Source organism: Amaranthus tricolor, chromosome 3 (assembly GCF_026212465.1).
Source record: "Amaranthus tricolor cultivar Red isolate AtriRed21 chromosome 3, ASM2621246v1, whole genome shotgun sequence".
Taxonomy (NCBI): Eukaryota; Viridiplantae; Streptophyta; class Magnoliopsida; order Caryophyllales; family Amaranthaceae; genus Amaranthus; species Amaranthus tricolor.
The window spans coordinates 30575424-30598123 of NC_080049.1; the positions used below are offsets into that span (position 1 = coordinate 30575424).

Consider the following 22700-nt stretch of genomic DNA (forward strand, 5'->3'; position numbering starts at 1 on the left):
GGAAACAAGGTGGTACCCTTGTTGGATATGTAGATGTGGATACTTGTTTGACCCACATATACATGCATTTTAATATCTCGTAATTGAATGAAATAGAGATTCACTGTAATATTGTCAAATCATGCATAAATTAATAGCCTTTCATAAAACAAGTTAAGTTTTTGAGTGTTAACCTAGAGGTAGTGATCCTTCAATTCAGAGAAGGACGTGAAACAAATACAATTACGAAAGTTTTATTTACAAAAAGACAACAATCCTTGCACAACAAGTTAGTGAAAGTTACAAAATGAGAGATAAAACTAAATCCTTCATTTGATATCGAAAATATTCTTTACACATCACATACAAAAAGGAGATGCATTCATCAAATTTATTATGTGAGTATGTAATAGATTAGAGCAACTACTGCATAAAAATTAAACTTAGAGCAACTATTGCATAAAAATTAAACTTAGAGTAACTACTGCATAAAAATTAAACATATCACCTTCAATGTGTATGTAAAGTTAAACCTCAACTCAACGTAAGCTCACTGGTCAATAGTGCATCCATCCCATCTATTTGCTAGACTTGTTCTCATAATCTTATTGAAAAAAAATAAATACTCCCATATAGTATCAAATTGAGTTAGACAATAATGTCAATTAATGCATAATTGTGATTACTAATTTTGTGTGCCTTGAAAAAATATTTCAACTACTACTATAACATAGTAAGTATAAATTTTATCCCTAATCTAACACTATGTTTTGATTGAGTGATTCAAAGACAAAAGAATATGAATGTAACACCCTAGCCCCTCGGACCGCTGATATCTACTCATAGGGACTACGCATCTTAGAAAACTTATCATTAGGTTACCCATCCGAAAACTACTCCCCACCAAGCACGCTTAACTGTAGAGTTTTTAGTGAACGGACTCCTATAAAAAGAAGATGCACCTTATAAATATGAATAGTCTATCAATCCTTTTTAAAGTTATATTTAGGGTTATCACAAAGGACTTAGAGGGATGTCTTTTCCTTTGTTGAAAAATAATTTTAGAGAGTAAATTAAGAAGAAATTTAGTTCCTTAATTTTTATAATGGACAAATCTTTCCAAAATGTAAAGATTTAAAAAGAAAATCAATTTTATCTCCCGATCCTTCCTTAACAAACAAATGAAGCATTCTTCATTAGGCTCTCCCAAACACTCTATTTGGATAATATTTTTGAAAAGTAATGCAGGAGAAGGAGAGGGAGAGGGAGAGGAGAGGTTGGAGAAAAGTGTATTACCTTCCGAATTTGAATTGATTTCGTCCGTAACATAAAGGGGTTTTTCCTTAGAATTGGCTTCCCTACCATTTCCCTTCCCTACATTTCACAAATGGTATCCAAAAGAGAAAATGTTATCCCTCTATTTTCCTCCCTTGCTTTCTTCCCAATTCTATCCAAACCAAACACAGAGTAAAATGACTAATGACTAAACCAAAATCAGTTTCAATTCAAATGACCATCAAACACGGGGAAGAACTTTAGTCTTGCAGAATCAGAACCAGAGTTTTTCTTCAAAGAAAAACATAAATATGTATGTAAGCCATTAAAGATACAAAAATACTATCTTAAGAAATTTAGGTCCAACACCATAGTAAGGAGTTGATAGAAAAAAAAACCCAAATCTGACTAAGCAAAAATTATTTAAGCAGCTGCCTTGCCCTTCTTCCTTTGGATTTTCTTCATGTAGAATTCCAGCTCTTTCCCTTCAAGGATATATCTGCGATGTTTCAATTCGAAGGACATTTAGAGAAATCACGTTCGTATTTTACATCAAAACTAAAGACATGGCATTTAAAATTCTTGTATAATTGTACCACCAAATTGTTTACTATTTAAGAACCCAAGTGAGGTCAGTCCAATATCAACAGTATTTATGACTTATTTTCGAGCTAAAAGTGCAATTAAGGAAGATGTTCTTTTGATTTCAGATTAAAAGCAGCTGTTCTAGAAATGATTGGTAGCAAGTATTTTCCATTTTTGTTATGAAACACAGAAGAGGACTAATTAACTCCAAATGATACAGTTTCAAATATTTCAGCTAAATCTGACAAGAGGTGAATAACTTCATCAATGAGTGCTATTTTTAATTAAAAAGGCAACCACAAATACGTTACTTACCCATCAGCACGGCCACATTGACCAGGACGAGATGAAATACAAGCTAACAAACGACCACCGCCGAATTGTTCTTCAATGTGAGGATCCAAAGTGCGACTTTGCTGGCGCTTCTCCAGCTTTCGCGCAACATGATTACTCTTTTTGATTTCTTCTGTTGTCTCAGCCTCCTGATAAAAAGATGAAAATCAAAAAAGGAAATCACTACTAGTATGTAATTTTCAAGTTACAAAAGAGTTGCATGTGGAACTAGCAGCATTGCAGCTGGTAGATAATTTAAATGATCCTACCCATAGTTATTCCGATTTTGATCTAAGATTCTTCGATTCTACAAAAAGGGAAAGGGCTTTGCCTTTTGGAAAAAGAAATAAGAGGCAAAATGTTAAAAATGGTGCTGGTATTAGTCTTAGGATGGCGGCATTTAATAATACCCTATAAATAAAACAGAACCAGAAAACATTATATAAAAACAAGACTAAAGCCACCACAGACTGCATGGACACCTTTAAGAAAGCATGAAGCACCAATGTCAAAGAAATTTAAAAACAGTGGTGATGAACAATTGGGTACTACATAAATTTTTTTGACATTATTAAAACTATCAAAGTATGACTCAAATATGGACCATAAAGATAGTAATGCTAAGTGCATTTAGACAAAGTGATTTACGCTGATTTACATCAAAAAGATAAATTTGAATAGATGATCAACATCATTAAGATTCAATACCAAAATGATCAATGAAGTATATATAATTTGAAGTTCACTATAAATCTGGTTAGCTAAGCATTTATATTAACATAAAGCAGCTGCGGTGAACTGAATCTAAATTACCTCAGTTTCTTTCTTAGCAGCTGCAGCTGCCTTCTTCTTCCGCCCGATGTCAACACCATAGTGCTGGAGATACCATTGCTTGAATGGTGCAGCATCAACTTGGACAATAGCACTCTTTACCAAAGTCTGTGTCCTAACTAGCTCATTGTTGGATGCATTGTAGACGACATCCAAGATACGGGTCTTGCGAGTCACGGCCTCACTACCCCATGAGTAATTTCCAGTATCCAACCTCAATGCTCTCCACTTGACATTACCACCACGAACCCTAACCCTTCTAACGGTCTTGTTGCTTGACAGCTTTGTCATAGCAGGCTGCCTTCCGAGCTCATACCTTTTTCCATGAAAAGGACAAAAGAGAACCCCATAAATAACAAGTATCATCAATACGTAAGCATCAAATGAAACAGAAATGACAATTAAAAAATCAGTAGACCCGGATGAAATACCATGATCACCAACCAGAATTTGATGCATGGCAAAGTGTATGAATATGTACGCCACGACATCAAGGTTATTCCTCATCATTAAGTGTAACTGGTAAATAAACGTGGCAAAAGCAATGTAGCTTATGTTTATGTTGCGTGCAGATGGAGTAGTATATCAGCACAGGACCGTCTCATAAGCACACTATTCAATTAACGCCCTCCCGAAATAATAAAAAGGGAAATCACTTTGAATAATCCAATAAAAACCCATCAATATTCGATTCTAGTTTCATCTTTGAAAAATTCACAACTTAATTGAAGAAACAACATACTCGACGCCCACACTAGAAAACGCATCCAATCACCAAACTCGTATACTATTTTTTGTCATTATACAAATAACAAATACTCAGAAAATTTAATTCCCAGTTAAATCAAAGTAACAAAACCAATTGAAAATCAAATTAATATAAAACAAAAGTTAAACAAAAAATTGAATTTGAAGCTAAATTTCAAAACATACTTTCTCTTCTTTCTCCAAGCCTTCTTCTTGCCACCAGTGGCACGTCTCTTGTGCATAGAATCACGAGAAATACCTACACAATTCAAAATCAAATCATATATTAGATAAGACAAATTAGAATGCAATACCATCAACGTGAAATTGGTGAGAAAATGAGGATCTAGAAAGATAGATTAAAATCAAATCGAAAGAAGGAAAAGACAATTTGAAGATGTTCACCCATATTTTCACAGGAGAATGAAGAAACTAGGGTTTCTTCTCTATCTTCGGGGAAAAGATTGGGGGGCGGGGAGTGGGAACTGAGATGAAGAAGAAGAATGGAAAACCCTAGTGAGTGTTTTTTAAGTAGAGCTTTTCTTCTGGGCCTTTATTCGAACTCAACAACCCGTTTTCGAAGAATCCGATAACAAATTTGTGTAAGAAAAAAGAAAAAGCTTTTATTAATAATTAATAAAAAATAAAAAAACGTCGAAATAAAATAATTCCAAAAATAAGTGTTTTTCACCCAAACTTAAAATAAGGTGTTGCCCGCTACTACCGAGAGCGGATAATTATATATACTGAACTAAGTTAAAAAGTCCACTTGATAATAATTTGTTGTTCCTCACAATGGGTAATCAATAACAACGAATTATTCCTTTCTTCGGATTTGGGTTTGCTTGAGTGTTTACTTTTGTAATATTTTATTATAAAGCTTTTTTTATTAATTGGACTAGTTAATGTCTTATAGTTTTAAGTTGCTCCTATTTTAATACTAATACTTGCTTTTTAGCTACTAAAATTACTTCTTAACTCGTTTTATTTTTCATTTTCAAATGTATTTGTTTTGTAATTTCACTATTTACTTGGCCGTATCTTATGGAGTAGTTCTTTTCTTATATCGTCATTGGTTTGGGCATTAATACTTAATCTACTTCAATATATAACTCAAATCAAACAAGAGTTAGTATGTATTTCAATTCAAATCAAATATGATATTCTTGAGCTTGACAACTATATGATAACACAACTTAGGGTACATTATATGAGAGTCAAAATTGCCTACAAATTAATTAATTAGAGAAATTCTGCCTTTATTTTGTTCGAAAAATTATTTAAAATAATATAACTTATTTATGATTTTCTTATAATAATCTTATCTATTGATTAACCATGAATGATTTCAACATTGAGGGGTATTTTCCTAAAGTAAACCCGGTGACCGGATGACTTGCTTTAGCAAGTTTTATTTAAAAAAAAAAAAAGATTAATTAAAAAAAATGTCAAAAAATATTCAAAAAGTGTTCAAAAAAAATTATGATTTTTTTTTATTATTTAAAATTTTTTATGTAAATTTTCTAAATTTTCCTCTAATTTTAAATTAATTTTCAGTTTACTTTTTTTGAAACCAACTATAGCAGGTCATCGGGTTACCAAGTTTACTCTAGGCAAATACCCCTTAAAGTTGAAATTATTCATGGTTAATTTAATAGATGGGATTATTGTAGAAAAATTATGAAAAAATTAGATTATTCTAGGTAATTTTTCCTATTTTATTATTATTTATGTATTTGCATTCTATCATATGCTTAACTTGTTGATATAAAATTATAAGCTATTTTAAATATGTCTGTACAATCCAATCTTTTAAATTTTAATTGTGTCTTTAATTTTCATTAGTTTATAGCTTAAAAAATTACAGGCAATAACTTTAAAGTTTTGAATTTTTTAAGTGGTAACATTATGATTTACCATTTAAAAGCTCTATGACCTAACAAAAATGTGTTTCATAGTTAAATTTAGAACCCTCAAACACCTCAGCAGTTTCAAGTGCTAAGCCAATGAAACTACGAATCAAACACCAATCATATAAAAACAATATTTAGGAATAAAATTTAGAGATATTTTACATGGTACTAATGAACTTTTGCGAAAGGTCAGTAGTAGCAAATCTTTAAAAGAATTCCACAAAACAGTATTGTACTTTTGGAATTTAAGATGTCGTAATATTAATGCCCTAAAAAACGTAAGATTATATAATGTTAAGTTGTAAAATTTCGTCTTTACTCTTGTATTCTTTCCTTAAAATAAAATATAAAGAAAGAAGACAAGGGTAAAATAAAATTTCAGTATAATTTTACGTTTTGGGCAATAATATTACGACATCTTAAATTCCAAAAGTACAATACTAGTTTGTGGACTTTTTTTTAGATTTTCTACCGCTGATCTTTCACAAAAATTTGTTGCTACAATGTAAAATATCCCTAAAATTTATGCAAAAGTATCTTGAAAAACCAAGTATAGTTAGGGCATTATTTTGAGAAACAATTTGCCAGACAGCATATTTACAATTACAAGGATTACAATAGAAGTTTGAAGTTGAATCACTAGTTGCCTGCTCAGATGATGCATCCTTCAAACACAATCCAATCCTAGCTACCACAGCTATGAGCACATTATTCATTTCACAACAACACCAAACAAATTGCCAAGATCACCAAAATCGACATGGTGTACAGTTTCGTTTGATTGATCAACTTGTGAATGTCGACAAAATTTGAATACAAAGTTCATGATAGCGAAAATTCAACGATTTCTGTAACCTTCTGATCAACAAACAAGCAAGAAAAAAGAAAAAAGAATTTTTTTCTGAAACCTAGTACTGATATTACTACTCCATAAATAGTGTATGATTCTTCCACCATCACTGATAAGTGATAGCTAATAGGCAGATTGAAAATTGGAGAAGCAAAGAGATCTCCAGACAGCGTTTTGTTCCTCAGCGAACATATCCAAAACACGTGCAATTGTTTTAGTGCAGTGTATAATGAACCACGGACATTGCACTTGCTGAAATTGATAATTCCGGCAGTATTGCATAGAATGGATGATTATAAGTAAAGCTATCTACATAGCTCCTTGATTGCTGAACCACGTTCTATAATGAGCTTATTATACAATTTGGAACTCAGCTTCGATTCATTCAAGTTCCACGCGTATTTCACTCACACCACCGAGAAACTCATCATATCACCTGCATACAATCAACAAAAGTAAGGTTGTCTGATCTCTTTTTTATAACGCAATTTGTTATATGAGACGGTGTCACAGAGAGACACGCTTTATAGGTGGTTTGAATAGTCCATCTCATACCTATTATGAGAATATAGGCTCCTTGCTTGAGGTTGTCTCACCGAGAGAAGGTCTCTCACAAGACTAGCTCTTTTTATAATAGGCAAAGCCGGAAACAAACAATACCCAAATAAGAAAATACGTGGATATGATGATAATTTGGAAGGTAGAGATAAGTTGGTCACAGTTTTCACTTTTCAAGTGCTTCTCTCAATCTAACAGGTACATTTTCTAACCAGCCAACTTGGTGGGAACCTATCATGTAAACTTTTTACCTCCATCGAGATTTTGCTAGTTTAATTTACACCACACATCAGAGTTACATTATTAAAAGGATGAAGAAAATAAAACAAAGTTAATTTCAAACTAGGGAGCATGGAACCTTCTAAAGGGAAAAACATCTCGTGCTCAGAAATCGCTGAGCACCAGGGATTTATTAATGGAGGCTGAACATAAGGAAATATCAGACGTGTCAAGATGAACTTCAGAAGAGCTTAAACTCCTTTCTTCCTGGGTGAAACTTCTGGACCAAAATTTTCCTTCGCTTCCTCGGATCCTCCATCACGTGGTTTGTGCAAACACATTAATAAAAGAAGGAGAAATTATACAAGAGCAGCAAGAAAGTTACTTAGAATGGAAGCAATGCAACTGAAAACAAACGACCATTTTAACAAGTGATGCAATTAAGATAGTCGAAAATTCAAGAGATATAACCTCCTATTGCACCGAAAAAACTGAGAATATCTAAACTTCATAGAAATAATAATATGGGAACCAGAGTCAAAATGACAACCAAGCATCTTAGAATCAACATCTTAATCTGGTTCCTTTTAACAAGGTCCTTAGGGTCTGATTGGAATCTGTAGACCATGATCCTGAAATTTCTAGTGAAAAACAACTGTATAGCTATGCTTAGAACTTTCTGGAAGAAGCAAGGAACAAAAGACATCTAAAATGTCTAACGGCTCAAAATTTCTATTAAAAGACATTACTGGAAGCAACAAATACAATAAAGTTGCTGGAGAGACGAGCAGGAGAGACCGAAATATGGCAATCATACCGTATCCTGAGCATCCATGCTTATTTAATCCTGGACAATCCGATTGAGAAATTAAAACCGACTTGGCTACAAGTTAGAATATGTAATTATCAGGATACCTTAAGTCTGGTCATCAACCCAGATAATAGGGTGTTACAAATGATTTCCCGAGGCTCGTTTTCACCTTAATCTACTTATGTACTCAGGAGCAACAAATGGCATAAACCTCTTTTAGAAAACAACTCCCTAATTTGATCTTCAACTCTATGTCTTCAGTCCTCAAGAACCTATAAAAATTTTGTTAATTCCCCTACGCCGTAAACTAGTCAACCCATTTTTCTGAACATCGTAAATCAGTTTTGATTTTTCCTCCTTTTTTGTTGCATCTTTCGCAGCAAACCATGAGACGCACCAGTGCACCACCATAATGCATCTAGATCTTAATAATAATGAACAAAATTGATTCAACCTAATCATAGTCCTAACCACCAAGAGAAGTATCATGACAATCATTCACAATCAATAATTTTTGGCATTGAACTTTTGCTACAGGATCTTAAGGTGTGCCTAGGTCAGGCATAACCCCAACATTTTGGAACTCCTTGCACCAATTAAAACTAAGCAGCTCGATATATGAGCCAATAAGACTCTTCATTTTAAAAAATAATATGCTACCGGACATTGTTGATATTTGAACATTTTCATAAAAATTCTTGCTTTGCCCAAGAGGTTATAATGCTCAAGTGTAGAATATAAAGAAACTGACATAATTTATGGTATGCTATTTCTGTTTTGCATTCACATATAGCATGTTCACAGACACAGTAATTGGAATGCCACTTCATTCATTTCTTAGGACAGCATTGAAAGAGAATTCTAATGCTAATCAAGCATCAACAAAGCATCGAAAGAGAAATACTTAAAAGCAAGCATATTAATAGACTGATGAGGAGTATACCTAGTAAACTATGTAGCCACCTTTTTACTGCAATCAGATTTATCTTGTTCAAAGGAGTTATTACGCTTCAACCTGCAAATTGTTTGAGAACAACTTTTAAATGGTGAAAGATGTAAATATATATATGAAGTGCTCGAAATGCATAATAATTAAAAATTATATGTTCCTTTAAACCCTCAAACAATTATATGATCCAGAATAGCATTTATAAAAAGAAAAAACAAACTATATATGACTGATGTATAATAATGATCTATTTCAAGTAAAACTAACATATTAGCATATAGAAATAACTATTTTATAAAATGTATGTTTTCTAAATCTTTCATTCCAACAATGATAGAAAATTTGAAAAAAGGTAAACAATCCGCTCCATGCAACTTTCACTTGCAATGACCACGGTAAGAAGTCAACTACTCTGGAGCCAAATGGTATGGGTACAACCAAGAATTGGACATGTGATAGTTAAAATCTTTGAGCACGAAAAGAACGTCCTAACATTGGTCATAGGTGCACAGACACGAGATTTACAAAACATTTTCTTGATTATGAAGAACTTCTACGAGCTCTTCAAATACACATACTTGCTTACGCATTTCAGCTAAACTTGTCTTCCAGTTCTTGCAAATTTCAACCTCCATGCCCATTAGTGTGCACATAATAGATAATATTTTTGTTTCCATATGTGCATTTTGTCTCTTAAAGCATGTTTCAAGATAATTGGAGTGTCATTTTGACAATTAAAATGCAAGTATTCCATACCACAGTATGGGAAGGAGTCAATAATTTTTTTAATGAAGTAACGGCATTTGAAAAAAAATTAAATACCAAACCCTAGAGTGTCAAACACTGGTAATCAAGGTAAATTGAAGTGTTGAAGTAACATAGTTTTGGAAAATTTCTTCAAGGGAAAGCATTTTATCCACCAGTGTTGCTTGATGAAATTTTTTTCTTTGAATCACCTACCATAAGATCAGTCACTTCAACAAAAATATTTTTTTGAATTACCTTTGTATCTGCTACAACAAACACCGATAAAAGAAACTTTATTTCTACCCTCTTCCCCCCCCCCCTTCATTTGGGAAACAAAACATCAAGGCTGATCAAGTAACACATTAGCATAAAGCAAGAAGGCACACTCGTGGGTCGTGACTTTAAAAAGAAGGAAAAGACTAAAGAATGATGATACATCAATAAGACATGCCTTATGAGAATGTTCTTATCTAGCCATCCAATACTCCTGTCTTCCTCTCCCTATATTTACCGCACCACCTTTGTCTTGCAATAAGCACACCTTCATATACTCTTAACAATGTCCAGCACAAAATATGCGTTGTGAGTCACAAATTTCTAGAAGACCATTTTACATTTTCAATATGTTCTTCTCTTTTATGTATGTTTTACAATAAGCTTAACACACCTTATTTGGGGTTTGTTTCCTCTTTTCTCTCTACTGTCAAAGAAGTCTACTGCTTTTAATCTACATCCTCTATCATGTTTATTGACCCCAGATGAGTGATGACGAAATATGTATGATGAAGATGGAATAGACAAAAACATTAACTGAGAAAAACAATCAACTTTGACACGATAACATGACTGAAACATGTAGTCCAGTCTCCAATAATACTGAAACCAAAAAAAGCACTCTTGAGAGGGAAAAAAAATGACAACTATCAAAACATACAACCACTTTAAAGCAGAAAGGCAAATGTGAGGTTCAACAGGTAAACAAACAATTTAGTTAAACTTACTTGTCATAAATTTTGATAAGTGATTGTGGTCTATCATAGCCATTCTTCTGTTCAAACTTTTTCTTAAGATCTTCTTTAGTTGTTGGTTTCCAGCATACTTTAGTTAATGATTCTCCCAACAGTTCAGCAATACTCGAAGCCATAGATTCTGCCCTTTGCTTATACGGAAAATTCTTCTCTTTGAAATGATTTGACAACCACATATACATGGAACAAACTTGATGCTTAGTCTCAAGATCCAATAGTTCTGCATCATTTCTAGCTGAGCCTTTAGGAAAGCCCATAGCTATATTAGCAGGATGCTTTCTACTGTAAGATGCAGCAAACTGAAGGAGATGGTACATAGCCTTCGGGTCCCTAATGTTAACAGGAGCACAGCAAAAATTATAACGATCTTCCAGTGACAAACCCTGAACCTTTTCCAACATATTAGCAACCTTTTTTATACCACTTTGTTGACACAAAAAGTATGATCCATCAAGGCGACAATTTTCAGAAAACTTATCAAGAAGTTGAGAAAAAGTCATGTTAGGCAGGTGTCCAGCAAACAGTTCAACTTGCTCGTAAAATGGAAAAAGCCCAACTTTCTTGACTTCCTCAAAAGGTTGTTTGAGACACTCAACTAGATAAGCTAGATCTTCTAAATGCATAGTAGTGCTAATACCATCTGGATAGCGACTTCCTCGCCTACCAGCCCTACCTGCAATTTGTTTCACCTGTGAGGGTGGAATAGGAACAATCTTGTCCCCGTTGTACTTTGAAAGAGAGTAGAAAATTACCCTTCTTATGTTGAGATTCAAGCCCATCCCAACAGCATCACTGGCAACCAAGACATCGTACTCGTTATCTTGGTCATTAAACAATGTAGCTTGCTGCCTGCGAGTCTCCGGTGGCAAAGCACCATAAATAACACAACAACGATGCTTGGTTTGTTTTTCAATAGCCAATTTGACCTCAAAAATCTCCCTCCTGGAGAATGCCACAATACAGTCACCAGACTTAACATTTTTTAAATCCCCAAGCAATGTCTTCGCCTCTACTACCAATGGTTTAAACCTATTATAGTGATGTTCCACTAACTCATCTCCTGTATCTGAACATATCTTACGCACAATATTTAACACACTTGGATCTCCACATACATGAATTTCATCGGCCATTAATCCAAGCAATGCCCTAGTCCATGCAAAACCTCTAGAAGGGTCAGCCATCATTTGTATCTCATCAATAACAGCTACATCATACAATTCACTAGTGGATACCATTTCAACTGTGCAAGCAATATGATTTGAAAAGGGCAACATCTTCTTCTCTTGTCCTGTAATAAGACTACAATAAATACCAAGAGTATTAACCTTATCAAAAACCTCCATTGCTAACAACCTAAGAGGACTACAATATATCCCTTTCTTTGCTTCCATAAACCGTTGTAAAGCATTGTACGTCTTCCCACAATTAGTAGGCCCACAGTGATAAACTATCTTACGTTTCATAGCCCTTGCAAAGGGGAACCAAGTGTGAGGTTTAGTAAGATCAGCAAACTCAACCAAACTACGAAACTTCTTAATCTCATCAGAAAATTCTAACAGACAAAATTCAACAAACACTGGAAACAAAAACTTAACTGCTTCATCACCAGGTCCAAAAGAAAGCAAGTATTTAGCAACATCATTCTGAGAATGATCCAAGAAAAAATCCCTAAATTTATTCGCTGCAACTGGGAAAAATGAAGCACCGATATATATAGCCAAAGCTTGATTTGATGCCCAAGCAGAACGTGAAAAATGCCCAAATATATCATTCAACAAATCCCAATCTTGCCTAGATAGATTACCATCCCTCGGAGACTCGCAAAGTTGCGTATAAATTTCTACAGGATCAAGAGAAGCAACATGCTCAAATTCCTTATGTTTTGTAGAGGAATTCAATTCACGATCCACCGAGTTATTAACAGAGTTCGAATCAACTAACTCAGCAACTAAATCATTTTTATCTACAATTTTATCATCTTTTCCCTCAATTACATCAATTTTATTGGAGGTAGAAAAAAACTTAGCCCCATTAAAATTGAAGCGTGAAAGAAAAGGTAGCGACGAATCTCTAAAGGAATTTGAATTCAAAGACAGAAAATTTCGATAAACTGGACGAGAATAATTGTAAAATTGAAAAGAAGGGTTGGAATGTAAAACCCTAACCTGAGAAATGGTATGCTTGGATGAATAACGACGGAGAATGTACGTAAAACGGCTTCCTGCCATGGAAGAAGGCTATAAAAGCATAAATTGATCGAATTACAGGGAAAGGAGAAATGCAGAAGATTGTAAATGGTGGTTCAGAATATTGAATTTGCAATTAAAGGTCGGTGTATCTTTTCTTTGTGTAAATTAGTTTTTGTTTTGAGCTTTATGCACAAGTTCAAATTAAATTAATTATATTTTAATTTTTTTTTTCAATTTAAATTTAAACAAGTCCAATCAAAATATTCAGTGGGTAAAATTGTTTATAATCAGCTAATTTTTTTTGCCATCTGCTAATAAAGGGTACGTTTCATTTATTCAATAAAAAGACAACATTTGTCTCATTTTTACAATCAAAGAGATAGCAGGTAAAGCAACCTTGCTACTGGTTAACTCGAGTTCCTTAAAAAAAAAAAAATAAAGTTCTTAACTTAATAAATTCTTGATCTTCATTGTAATAAATTCACAAATTAATATCAACCTTCTACCAGAATATTGTTCTGCCATTTCATTGTTTCAAAGCACCATTCCACAAAACAATTTAAAATCGGTAACAACAAATCAAAACAGAATATTGTTCTTCCAGTACATTGTTTCAAAACAAAAGAATTCAAAACAAACCCATTACATTACAGCAAAACTACTAATGGCAATACATTGTAATTTAAAACAGACCCATTACATTACAGTATTAGCTAACTGATGCTTGAGTTGGTTGAGTTGATGTTTGAGTTTGTTCACTTGATGCTTGAGTGATTGAGCTTGTTGCTGCAACCTAAACAATTCAATACAATTAAGTCATCACTATATTCAAATAAGATGGTTCTTTATGTAAAATAAGATGCTTACTTCGGACGTGGATGTCCTACCACCTCTGACCCCTGCTTGTCCGGATCTTCCCCTCTGGACCCTACACCACTATGGATTGACTTTTAATTTCTACCTATTCTTGTTGGTTGAGCTTCTCTTTCTTGTACATTCTCCGGGATTGTTGTTGTGGAGGGTGATACCTTTTTTGGTCTGCCCCTGAAACAGTTATAAAAACGTCTTAAAATAAATTTTTTTTAGTATTTTTTAATACTAAAACAAGTTTGTCATTTTAAAAATAAAATTTTACTACGATTTTTAGATATCAGATTTATTTTTTTTTTGGGACAAAATAAATTATACGACGAAAAATACGAGTATATTAATCACCTCATATTTGAACAATAAGAGTAGGAAGTTGAGTCACCGTACATTCTATGACTCATCAAGGCTATACCCTTTATTATTAATCTTACACCCATACTCATCTCCTTGTTCAACCATCTCAAATTTTTGGAAAACAAAAATATAGAATCTCATCATATTAGAAATCTCCAATAGCTGGGGTTTGAAAACATTCAATCTAATCTTCTTGAATAATCTGATTTCTTGAGCAAGTGGAAGCTAATTGGGATTATTTTGGAAATTAGAGAATTATGAGATTGAAGAAATCAAGTCAAAACCTCATCTCCATCCTCTTTTGATAATAGTGAGTTCATATTCATCTTCCTCCTTTTATGTGTATCTTGATTTAAAGGTTAATAGAACCATTAATTTGACATTTATATGTATAATTGTTAGGTTCTTTGGTAGAAGCTCTTTTTGGTCGGATTAGTGAAGTAGATCTTTGATTTTGGGTGGATTACAAAGTCTTGAGAAGAATTTGCTAAAAGGTAACCCACAAACTATTCTATTTAAGTATTAATTGAATGTTTTAAAGTAGTTTAGTATTTGTGGATTCAATTTGGGTCTTTCATTCAAATTTAAGTATCAACTTAAATTTAAGATGAAATTATGAATTCAATTAGTAATTGGATTGTTTTTAGTGTTGATTAGTGTTGGTTGTTTGGGTTATTTGGTTTCTAGTATAAAATTTAGTATTTTGGATATTGAAATTTCTGTTCAGAAACTGAGCGTTCTATTTTGGCCATTTTCGGGTCAATTGTGATTGTTTTTGAGTTCTGATGTCTTCATAAGATTTGTAGAGTTCTGAGTCGCTGTCGTGTGGGCACTTGAATCTCCCTAAAATGAGTTCGTGTGAGGGAGTTATGTCCAAAATACTAACAGGCTGTCATGGAAATTGACAATAAGCTTTCTATTTTGCCATTTTTGGGGCCGTTCTTTTTGGGTTTTAGTGTCTTCATTAGAATTGTAGAGCTCTGAGTCATAGTTGCGTAGCCACTTGAATCGCCTCTATACGAGTTTGTATGAGAAAGTTATAACCAAATACTAACAGGTGTTCTGAAATAGTACTAATACGAGTTTTATAAAGTGGGATTAGAAGCTATGAAATAAATTGGGTATTCTTTTAATCAAATGTTTAAGGTTATTTATTGGGTATTTGGGATCAATTTAGGGTTATTATTCTTTCTTTATTGATTGATACTGTTGAGTTATGGTTTTTAATTGATTATTATGGGTGTTGGTTCAAGTATCAAATTTGGGAACATAAGTATCAATTGGGTATTTGATTAGTTGATATTATTTGGATAGGATATAAGTTGGATATTGGGATTTATGATTGGTGTAAAATTAGTTAAACTCCATTGATAGTAACTCAAGTTCTTATATGTTGATGGTTGATGATGAATTGATTTATATTTTAAGTAATGATTGTTGATTTCAAAGAAAATCAAGTGAATTCTTGTTTTCTTTTATAATAAAACATTCGACATTGAAAAATGTCCGTTTTTGGGAATTGGCAACGGATATTTGTATCCGGATTATTGTAAAATCCTATAGCTTGATAATAGGTAATGGTTATTCGGATTGGTCTCGAACCTCCGATCCCGTTTCGTTCTTGCAAGAATCGTATTTTCGATGATTACGATCACCCGTGTTCTTAGGATTTAGATCAAGCCTATTTCCTGGGGTTCCATATATTCCCACGTTTTTAATTGTTGTTATATCATTGTTTTAATATGAGATTTGAATAAATACGTTTGGTATATAAAGTTTTGTTTGTTTCGCAAATGAAATCATATGTTTCATTTGTCGTATTATTTCGCTTTTGACTTGTAAAGTAATAGCCGCATTTTGATTTTCGCTATTAACTTGTAAAGTTATAGTTGTATTTTGATTCACTATGAACCAAAGGTTCTTAGTCGTATTTATGTCGATACCAAACGGTCTTGTAAAAGAGTTTGGATTTTGATAAATTAATCTTTTATAAAGAGTTACCAATTGAGCAAATAAAGAATTTAATTGAAGATGTCTGTTAACGACTTGTATATAAAATATAATAGTTTGTTGGATTACTCAACAATTCAATTGTTGACAGTCTTTTATGGGGCCTATCCCTTATGGGGGATAGATCCATTTTCAAGTTATTAGCTCTTCGGTGGAAAGGATGCCTACATGTATTATGTGTTACGGGCGAGGCGAGGACTTCTTTTGGAAATATATTTTGTAAATTATTTATTCGTAAATTAAATTGTAATAATTTCATAATATTTTGTAAATAGTATTTACTTATTTAGTTAAAAAGTTTTAAATAACTCTAATATTCGTTTGTTGTGATCATCGAATCACAGGTCGGATTTAGTCCAAACCACTATAAGTCTTTCGCTGTGTTTTGGACAGTATTATTATACTGTTTACATTAGTTTAGGCTGTTGCAGCCCCGCTTACATGGAGGTTGTGGTGGTTCATCATTAGGTGGCATCCTACCCTTGTTTGGACATTTCCGTTTGTTGTGACCCAAAACCTTGCAAATGCCACAAGTCATTTCCATACCGTGCCTACTCAGTCTTCCTACCTTTTTTGGGCTTTCATGGGGATCTTTCCTCCTATTCAAGCGAGATCTACCAGGCCTTATTTTAATAAGTGGAGGTGTGAGTGTAAGATCTGTTCTAAGCCAAAATCGAGGCCCTTCCATTGGTGGAATGGAATAAGCGTATGCCCGCAAATAGTTATCCTTTTTTGTACAAAGGATCAATGTAATCGGGAGTTTTACGAACAAAAGAGATACAAGCAATAGCATGTCGACATGGAATCCCTGTCAAATCCCACTTCCGACATGTGCAGGTCCTACTTTATAAATTGGCAATCATAACATCACCCAAATAATGAGTACACTGGAAGATCGTATTAGTTGAAGGGATAGCATCACAATTCTTAGCTTTCTCTTTCTCCTTTTCTAGTCTAGCTATAACCCTAGGACCATAATCACCTTTCCACTTACTAACATCTCCTTTTTTAACATATAACCGCTGCATGACTTGTGTTCTAATGTCTTCCAACATGTGCATAATGTGTTTTGTTCGAGCAGTGATAATATATTCGTTAAATGTTTCTGCCATGTTATTCACAATGACATCAACTTTGGTTGTGGATGACATATATACCCTACAAAAACAAGCAGGGTTGTACATCTTGAAACCATCCACAGCTGCTGGCAATATTTTCTCCATCTCTACCAAAGCATCTTCAAAATCAACCTTATTGTACGCTTTAATTGCCTTCCAAAACAGAAGCTTCAAATCCTCACCCTTGAATGACTTGTGCTAATGAGCGTAAATGTGTCTAGCACAATGTCTGTGTTCAGCTTTGGGGAACACTTTAGAAACACCATTTAATATTGCCTAAAATAACATTTGCCACAGCATTCTTGAAGCTTTGCCTAGGGGTGAACCTTTGCCCAACCACCCATTTATAGCACTTAAAATCTGTATTATCTCCAATTAAAGGCCCTCTTTTTCTTAACATGCTCTCATCACCAAAAAACTCTTCATCTGAACTTGGAGGTGTCTCAACATCATCTGAAATGTCCCCAAAATCAGAGTTTACATTTTCTTCCCTAACATCATTTTCCAGATCTGTTTATTAAGCTCCATACGTACCCTGAGTAGCCTCTCTTTGCACTCTTTCTAAAGAATTGACAAGTTTAAAAATTTCTCCTCTAAACTTGTGTCTAGCAACTACAAACTCTTCATCACTAGATCCTTCAACATCTACTAACTCATCCACTAAATCAACATCCTCTAACTCATCCTCACTACTCACACTATCATCAAGGCCTACTTCATAATCCTCATTATCTGAACTACTATTACCAGATGCAGTCCCCTCCATGGATTTATCTACAAAATTAGAATGAATTTCGGGCTCAAGAAGGTGGTCAACATTAGTATCAGGCAATAATTCCCTTTTGGTAGTAGTGGCTGCTGGTAAATTGCTCCCAGGACTTCTCCTCAATGGTATATTAGTACTCCTTCTAGGGGCTAACTTTTTGGGCTGGACCATTGGTTGATCAAGTGGTCCTTTATCAAGATCAGTTACAGGGAGTGCTGAAGTTAGATATTTATGAAGCACATACACATTCACAATCCTCATCCGAATTACTGCATTGTGTAGCTCAACAACGACATTTTCCCCATCTATCTTCCTTAAGCCATCCTTTAAAGTGTAACCTGAAAGCAAGTAAAAAAGCCCTTGTATACCTCTATCTCCATTGCACTTAAAAAGCCCTTGTATACCTCTATCTCCATTGCACTTATTAGCTAAACTCATCAAGTAATCCATGGACAAATCATTTGGATCTACCTCCATTATTCTACCAAAACCTCCAACATAACTAATACTACCTTTAGCTTCCTTGAATTTACCCTAATACCAAATTCTAATAGACACCTTTTCATTCATTATGTTCACAATTACACAAAAATTCTAATTTCTAACGCTCATAATTGTCGGCAGCTGTGGATGGTTTCAAGAGGTACAACCCTGCTTGTTTTTGTAGGGCATATATGTCATAAGAGAGTAAATTCCAACAATTACATAAAAATGCTAATTTCTAATGTGTTTAACCAAATTCCATCGTAAGAGAGTAAATTCCAACAGTTACACAAAAAGCCTAATTTCTAATGTGTTTAAACAAATTCCACCATAAGAGAGTAAATTTCAACAATTACTAAGCAAATTCCATCAGTTAAACAAAAATCCTAATTTCTAATGTGTTTAGCCAAATACCACCACAAGAGAGTAAATTCCAACAATTACTAAGCAAATTCCAATAATTACTAAGCAAATCAATAATTATCAATAATGTGACCTCAATTGCAAAAATTTAGAGTTAGAAACTTACTTAGGTTGTGATATTTTAGTGGAAATCAGCTTTGCCCTAAAATTGCATTTGTGTCGCCATTGGAGAAAGATTAAAGAGATCGATTTTTTGGGTTGAAGATGCAGCAACTGGTTTGGCCAGGGGTTGAAGATGCAACAACTGATTTTTTCGTGGGTTGAAGATGCGAAATCAGTAAGGTGGAAGATGCAACACTGTTTTCGTGGGTTTGCAAGGGAATTAGAAGATGTTTGTGAATTGGAAGATGACAGAGACAAATATGTATGTGAAATAAATGCTAATCGGTTACTAGTCTTTAATTGCAAAAATGAGACAAAGATTGTCTTTTTATTTAATAAATGAAACGTTGAACTTGTATTTGCAGATGGCCAAAAGATTGGCGTTTTAGAAACTATTTTTCTTATTTAATTTACACATTAAAAAATTAAAGGAGAAATATTTACATAAATTTTTACTGATTGTCTATAATAATATTATTTTTTAATTAATTATAATATTTACCTAAAATAATACTACATAACTTATATTTATTGTAGGTTATTGACAAAAAGAGTACCTAATGAATACACAATGGACAGTACCTAATGAATTCAAGCCAAGGGCATAGTGATAGATGTTTATGGAGTGAAGTCTTTAATGTTTTGTTTAATGCAAAAGTAAATGCACGAAAAATCTATGCTATTTTTCAAATGATTAATTAAGAATAAATAGTAGTAAGATCGTAGTTGTGTGAAATGTAAGGTACTTAATTAAAGTATTTTCTCCGTTTTTATATGTTCTTCTCAAATATAATTGACGAATTTTAGTGTCAAACTTTGACTACGATTTCTTATCGACCTATAAGAAAAAATATATTCATGTGAAATCATATTAGATTCTTCTTAATATATACTTTCTAAATATTAACTTTCTAAATATTAACTTTTTAGAATTTTGAAAAACTCACAATTAAAATTGTTTAATTTTAAAATTTAAAATCTGCAAAAAAAATTAATGGAAAAAAACAATTGAAAATAAAAGGAGTAATGAATAAAAGTAGAAGTTCAATGTTTAAGTATCCAAAATAAACTAAATTTATAATGTTAACCGAAGGAAAAACTTAATTATACCAAAATTAAAGTTGAACTTATTTTTCACTATACAATTCATAAAACTTAATCTATGATTTATGTATCATGGTTTGATACCTTTACTTATATTAATGTTAAAAACATTACATTAAAGTTGAAGTCACTACATACAGTTTTATATAAGATTAACCCATGAACAACAAATATAACTAAGTTTAGCTTGACTAACATAATTATTTATACTCCCTCCAAACTATTTTAATTGTCCCATTTTCTTATTTGACAAAATCATATTAATTGTCATATTTTTTTTTTGTCAATCTTTTTTTACCTAAATATTCTTAGTTTACACACGTAATTATGAATATACCCTCATATACCCTACTACCCAAACTAATTAATTAAATAACCCTGCACTATTTATCCTTCACTACTTACTCAACTACCATCTTTTTAATGGACCCCACATCACCCTTAATAACCGTACCCAAGCAAATGGGACAATTAAAATGATTTGGAGGGAGTATGTCTCTTTTGAGCAATTGAAGAAAGGAGTTTCAAGGGTGCATTTACCCAAGTGTTGGACATGTTGGTGTTGAAATTTTATCACTTTATTGAGCTTTAAATTTTATAAAAAAGAAAATCAATTTTTATCTCAGCTTATGTACCACTTTTTTTAAAAAAAAAAAATTCAATTTTAACCTTATCTTGTGTAATTATACCCAAGAAGACATTGAAAAAATCTTTCTAAAATTGTGGTAAACAAAAAAATCACAATTTTATACAATTATAAGCTTGTAAGTTTAAATCATTACAATATAAAAAAATTTACGTAACAGTTGTTACATCACTAGCATAATAAATCGCTACTTCATTATTTTAACCTCATTTACTTTTATCACAACAATATTTAAAAATAAAAATAAATAAATATATTAATACAGACTAACATTAATATTTCACAATATCTTGTTATGATTAAAATCCAAATTGTGAAAAGCAGTATGCTTAGAATGAATCTCAGAAAAATGAAAACATGGAAATAAACAACGAAACACAAAACCACCCACTTCAACCACACATCCTAACACCCCTGGCCCTTTTCCTGAATATACACCATCTTTCTTTATACTACAAACTGCAGGATTATAAACACATATTTCCTGTGATATGTTTCTACAATCTTCTCCATCTGGTTCGGGCACGGGCTCCAATTCGGGTTCTGGTTCTGGTTCTGGTTCGGGTTTGAGTTGCATCTCTAGCCATGGTGGTAGAGGTGGTGCAGAGGGCTCTACTGGTTGGTAGAAATGGCAGTGGAATGCTTCTTGTGATGGTTGTGGCGGTGGTGGTCGAAGTGGAGGTGGAGGAGAATGATAGGAAGGTGTTTGGAAATTATAGTGATGATGATGTAGTAGTAGTTTTTGGTAATCGTTGTTGTTAGTCTTGTTTTTCGACCAGAATTTGAGCTTTTTTATTCCTTTCATCAGCTTCATTTTTGTACAAGTTTTTGAATTTTGATGAATGATGTGAATTCTTTTGTTGAGAAAATAAAAAAATGATGGTAGGAGATTGGAGAAAGGGGATTTTGTTTGAATATTGAGAATGAATGAGGAAGCTAACTTTTTTTTGAGCCTCATGACCGTTGAGGCATGGTCCTACCGTGACATGTAATGGTTTAACCTTTACATGTTTTCAACGGTTTAGTTGGAAAAAAATCACACTTATTCTTTTAAATAATTAAAGAAAAATTGTCCAAGATAATTTTGATTATTGTTCAATTGCTATGAATAATCTCTACTATTGATTATTTTTAAATAATCAATTCTTTGTATATTATTTGCTGACAGCACGTCTTTCCACATTTTAATCAGTAGATACCTATTAGTCGTTACACTCACTTCTTCCCATTTATGCCTTTTCATTGTTCTACCTTTACTCCTCTTTGGTGGTAGGTGTTTATAATAGCAGGTCAAAATTTGAAAAGGGGCGCTATCGGCAAATAATATATAAAGGTTTGATTATTCAAAAATAATCAATAGTAGGGACAATAAATGAGATTATTCTGGACAAATTTTCCTAATTTTTAAAATTATGTTATTCTACTCCTTCTTATTCATATTAAGTGTTTCATTTGACTTTTTATCATTTTTAAGTGGTTAAATGGGACCACTTGTGAACGATAAAATATAGTGTTTTTAAATTTTAATAGGGTTAAAGTGGGGTTAGTAAGTGTAAAGGTGTGAAAAAATTAAATTTAATTAGGGTGAATTTGTAAAGTTAACATATTTAAAATAGAACTGATACATTTAGAATGACTTGACTCAATAAGAAAATCTCTTACATTACATGTATCTAATCCTCTTAAACTTCACTCTTGATGAGTCACTTAATGACACCGAGCATTTGAGGTAACATAAAGTGTAAGTACGAAAGTATAAATGTTTTTAGTTTGTTGTTAGAATATTTAGTCTAATTTAAAACTGTCG

The 22700-nt window shown here is 32.9% G+C and overlaps 2 protein-coding genes across 3 annotated transcripts; both read right to left on the reverse strand.

Annotated features, from left to right (window-relative positions):
- Positions 1-1452: 1452 nt before the first annotated feature.
- Positions 1453-4338, reverse strand: LOC130808853 (40S ribosomal protein S8-like). The gene is made up of 5 exons (XM_057674370.1): positions 4156-4338; positions 3937-4009; positions 2986-3319; positions 2155-2321; positions 1453-1753 (listed from the first exon to the last, which is right to left on the reverse strand). The coding sequence occupies exons 1-5, from the start codon at positions 4157-4159 to the stop codon at positions 1678-1680; spliced, it is 654 nt and encodes a 217-aa protein (XP_057530353.1). The 5' UTR covers positions 4160-4338; the 3' UTR covers positions 1453-1677.
- A 1760-nt stretch (positions 4339-6098) lies between these two features.
- LOC130807932 (DExH-box ATP-dependent RNA helicase DExH18, mitochondrial) lies at positions 6099-13186 on the reverse strand. 2 transcript variants are annotated; one of them, XR_009040679.1, is made up of 4 exons: positions 10799-13186; positions 9045-9116; positions 7430-7603; positions 6099-6949 (listed from the first exon to the last, which is right to left on the reverse strand). XR_009040679.1 is itself a non-coding variant. In XM_057673338.1 (3 exons), the coding sequence occupies exons 1-2, from the start codon at positions 13054-13056 to the stop codon at positions 9053-9055; spliced, it is 2322 nt and encodes a 773-aa protein (XP_057529321.1). In that variant the 5' UTR covers positions 13057-13186; the 3' UTR covers positions 6103-6949; positions 9045-9052. The 2 variants fall into 2 exon arrangements, 1 of the variants encoding a protein (XP_057529321.1); XM_057673338.1 differs by lacking the exon at positions 7430-7603 and having other exon boundaries at positions 6103-6949.
- Between the last annotated feature and the right edge of the window lie 9514 nt (positions 13187-22700).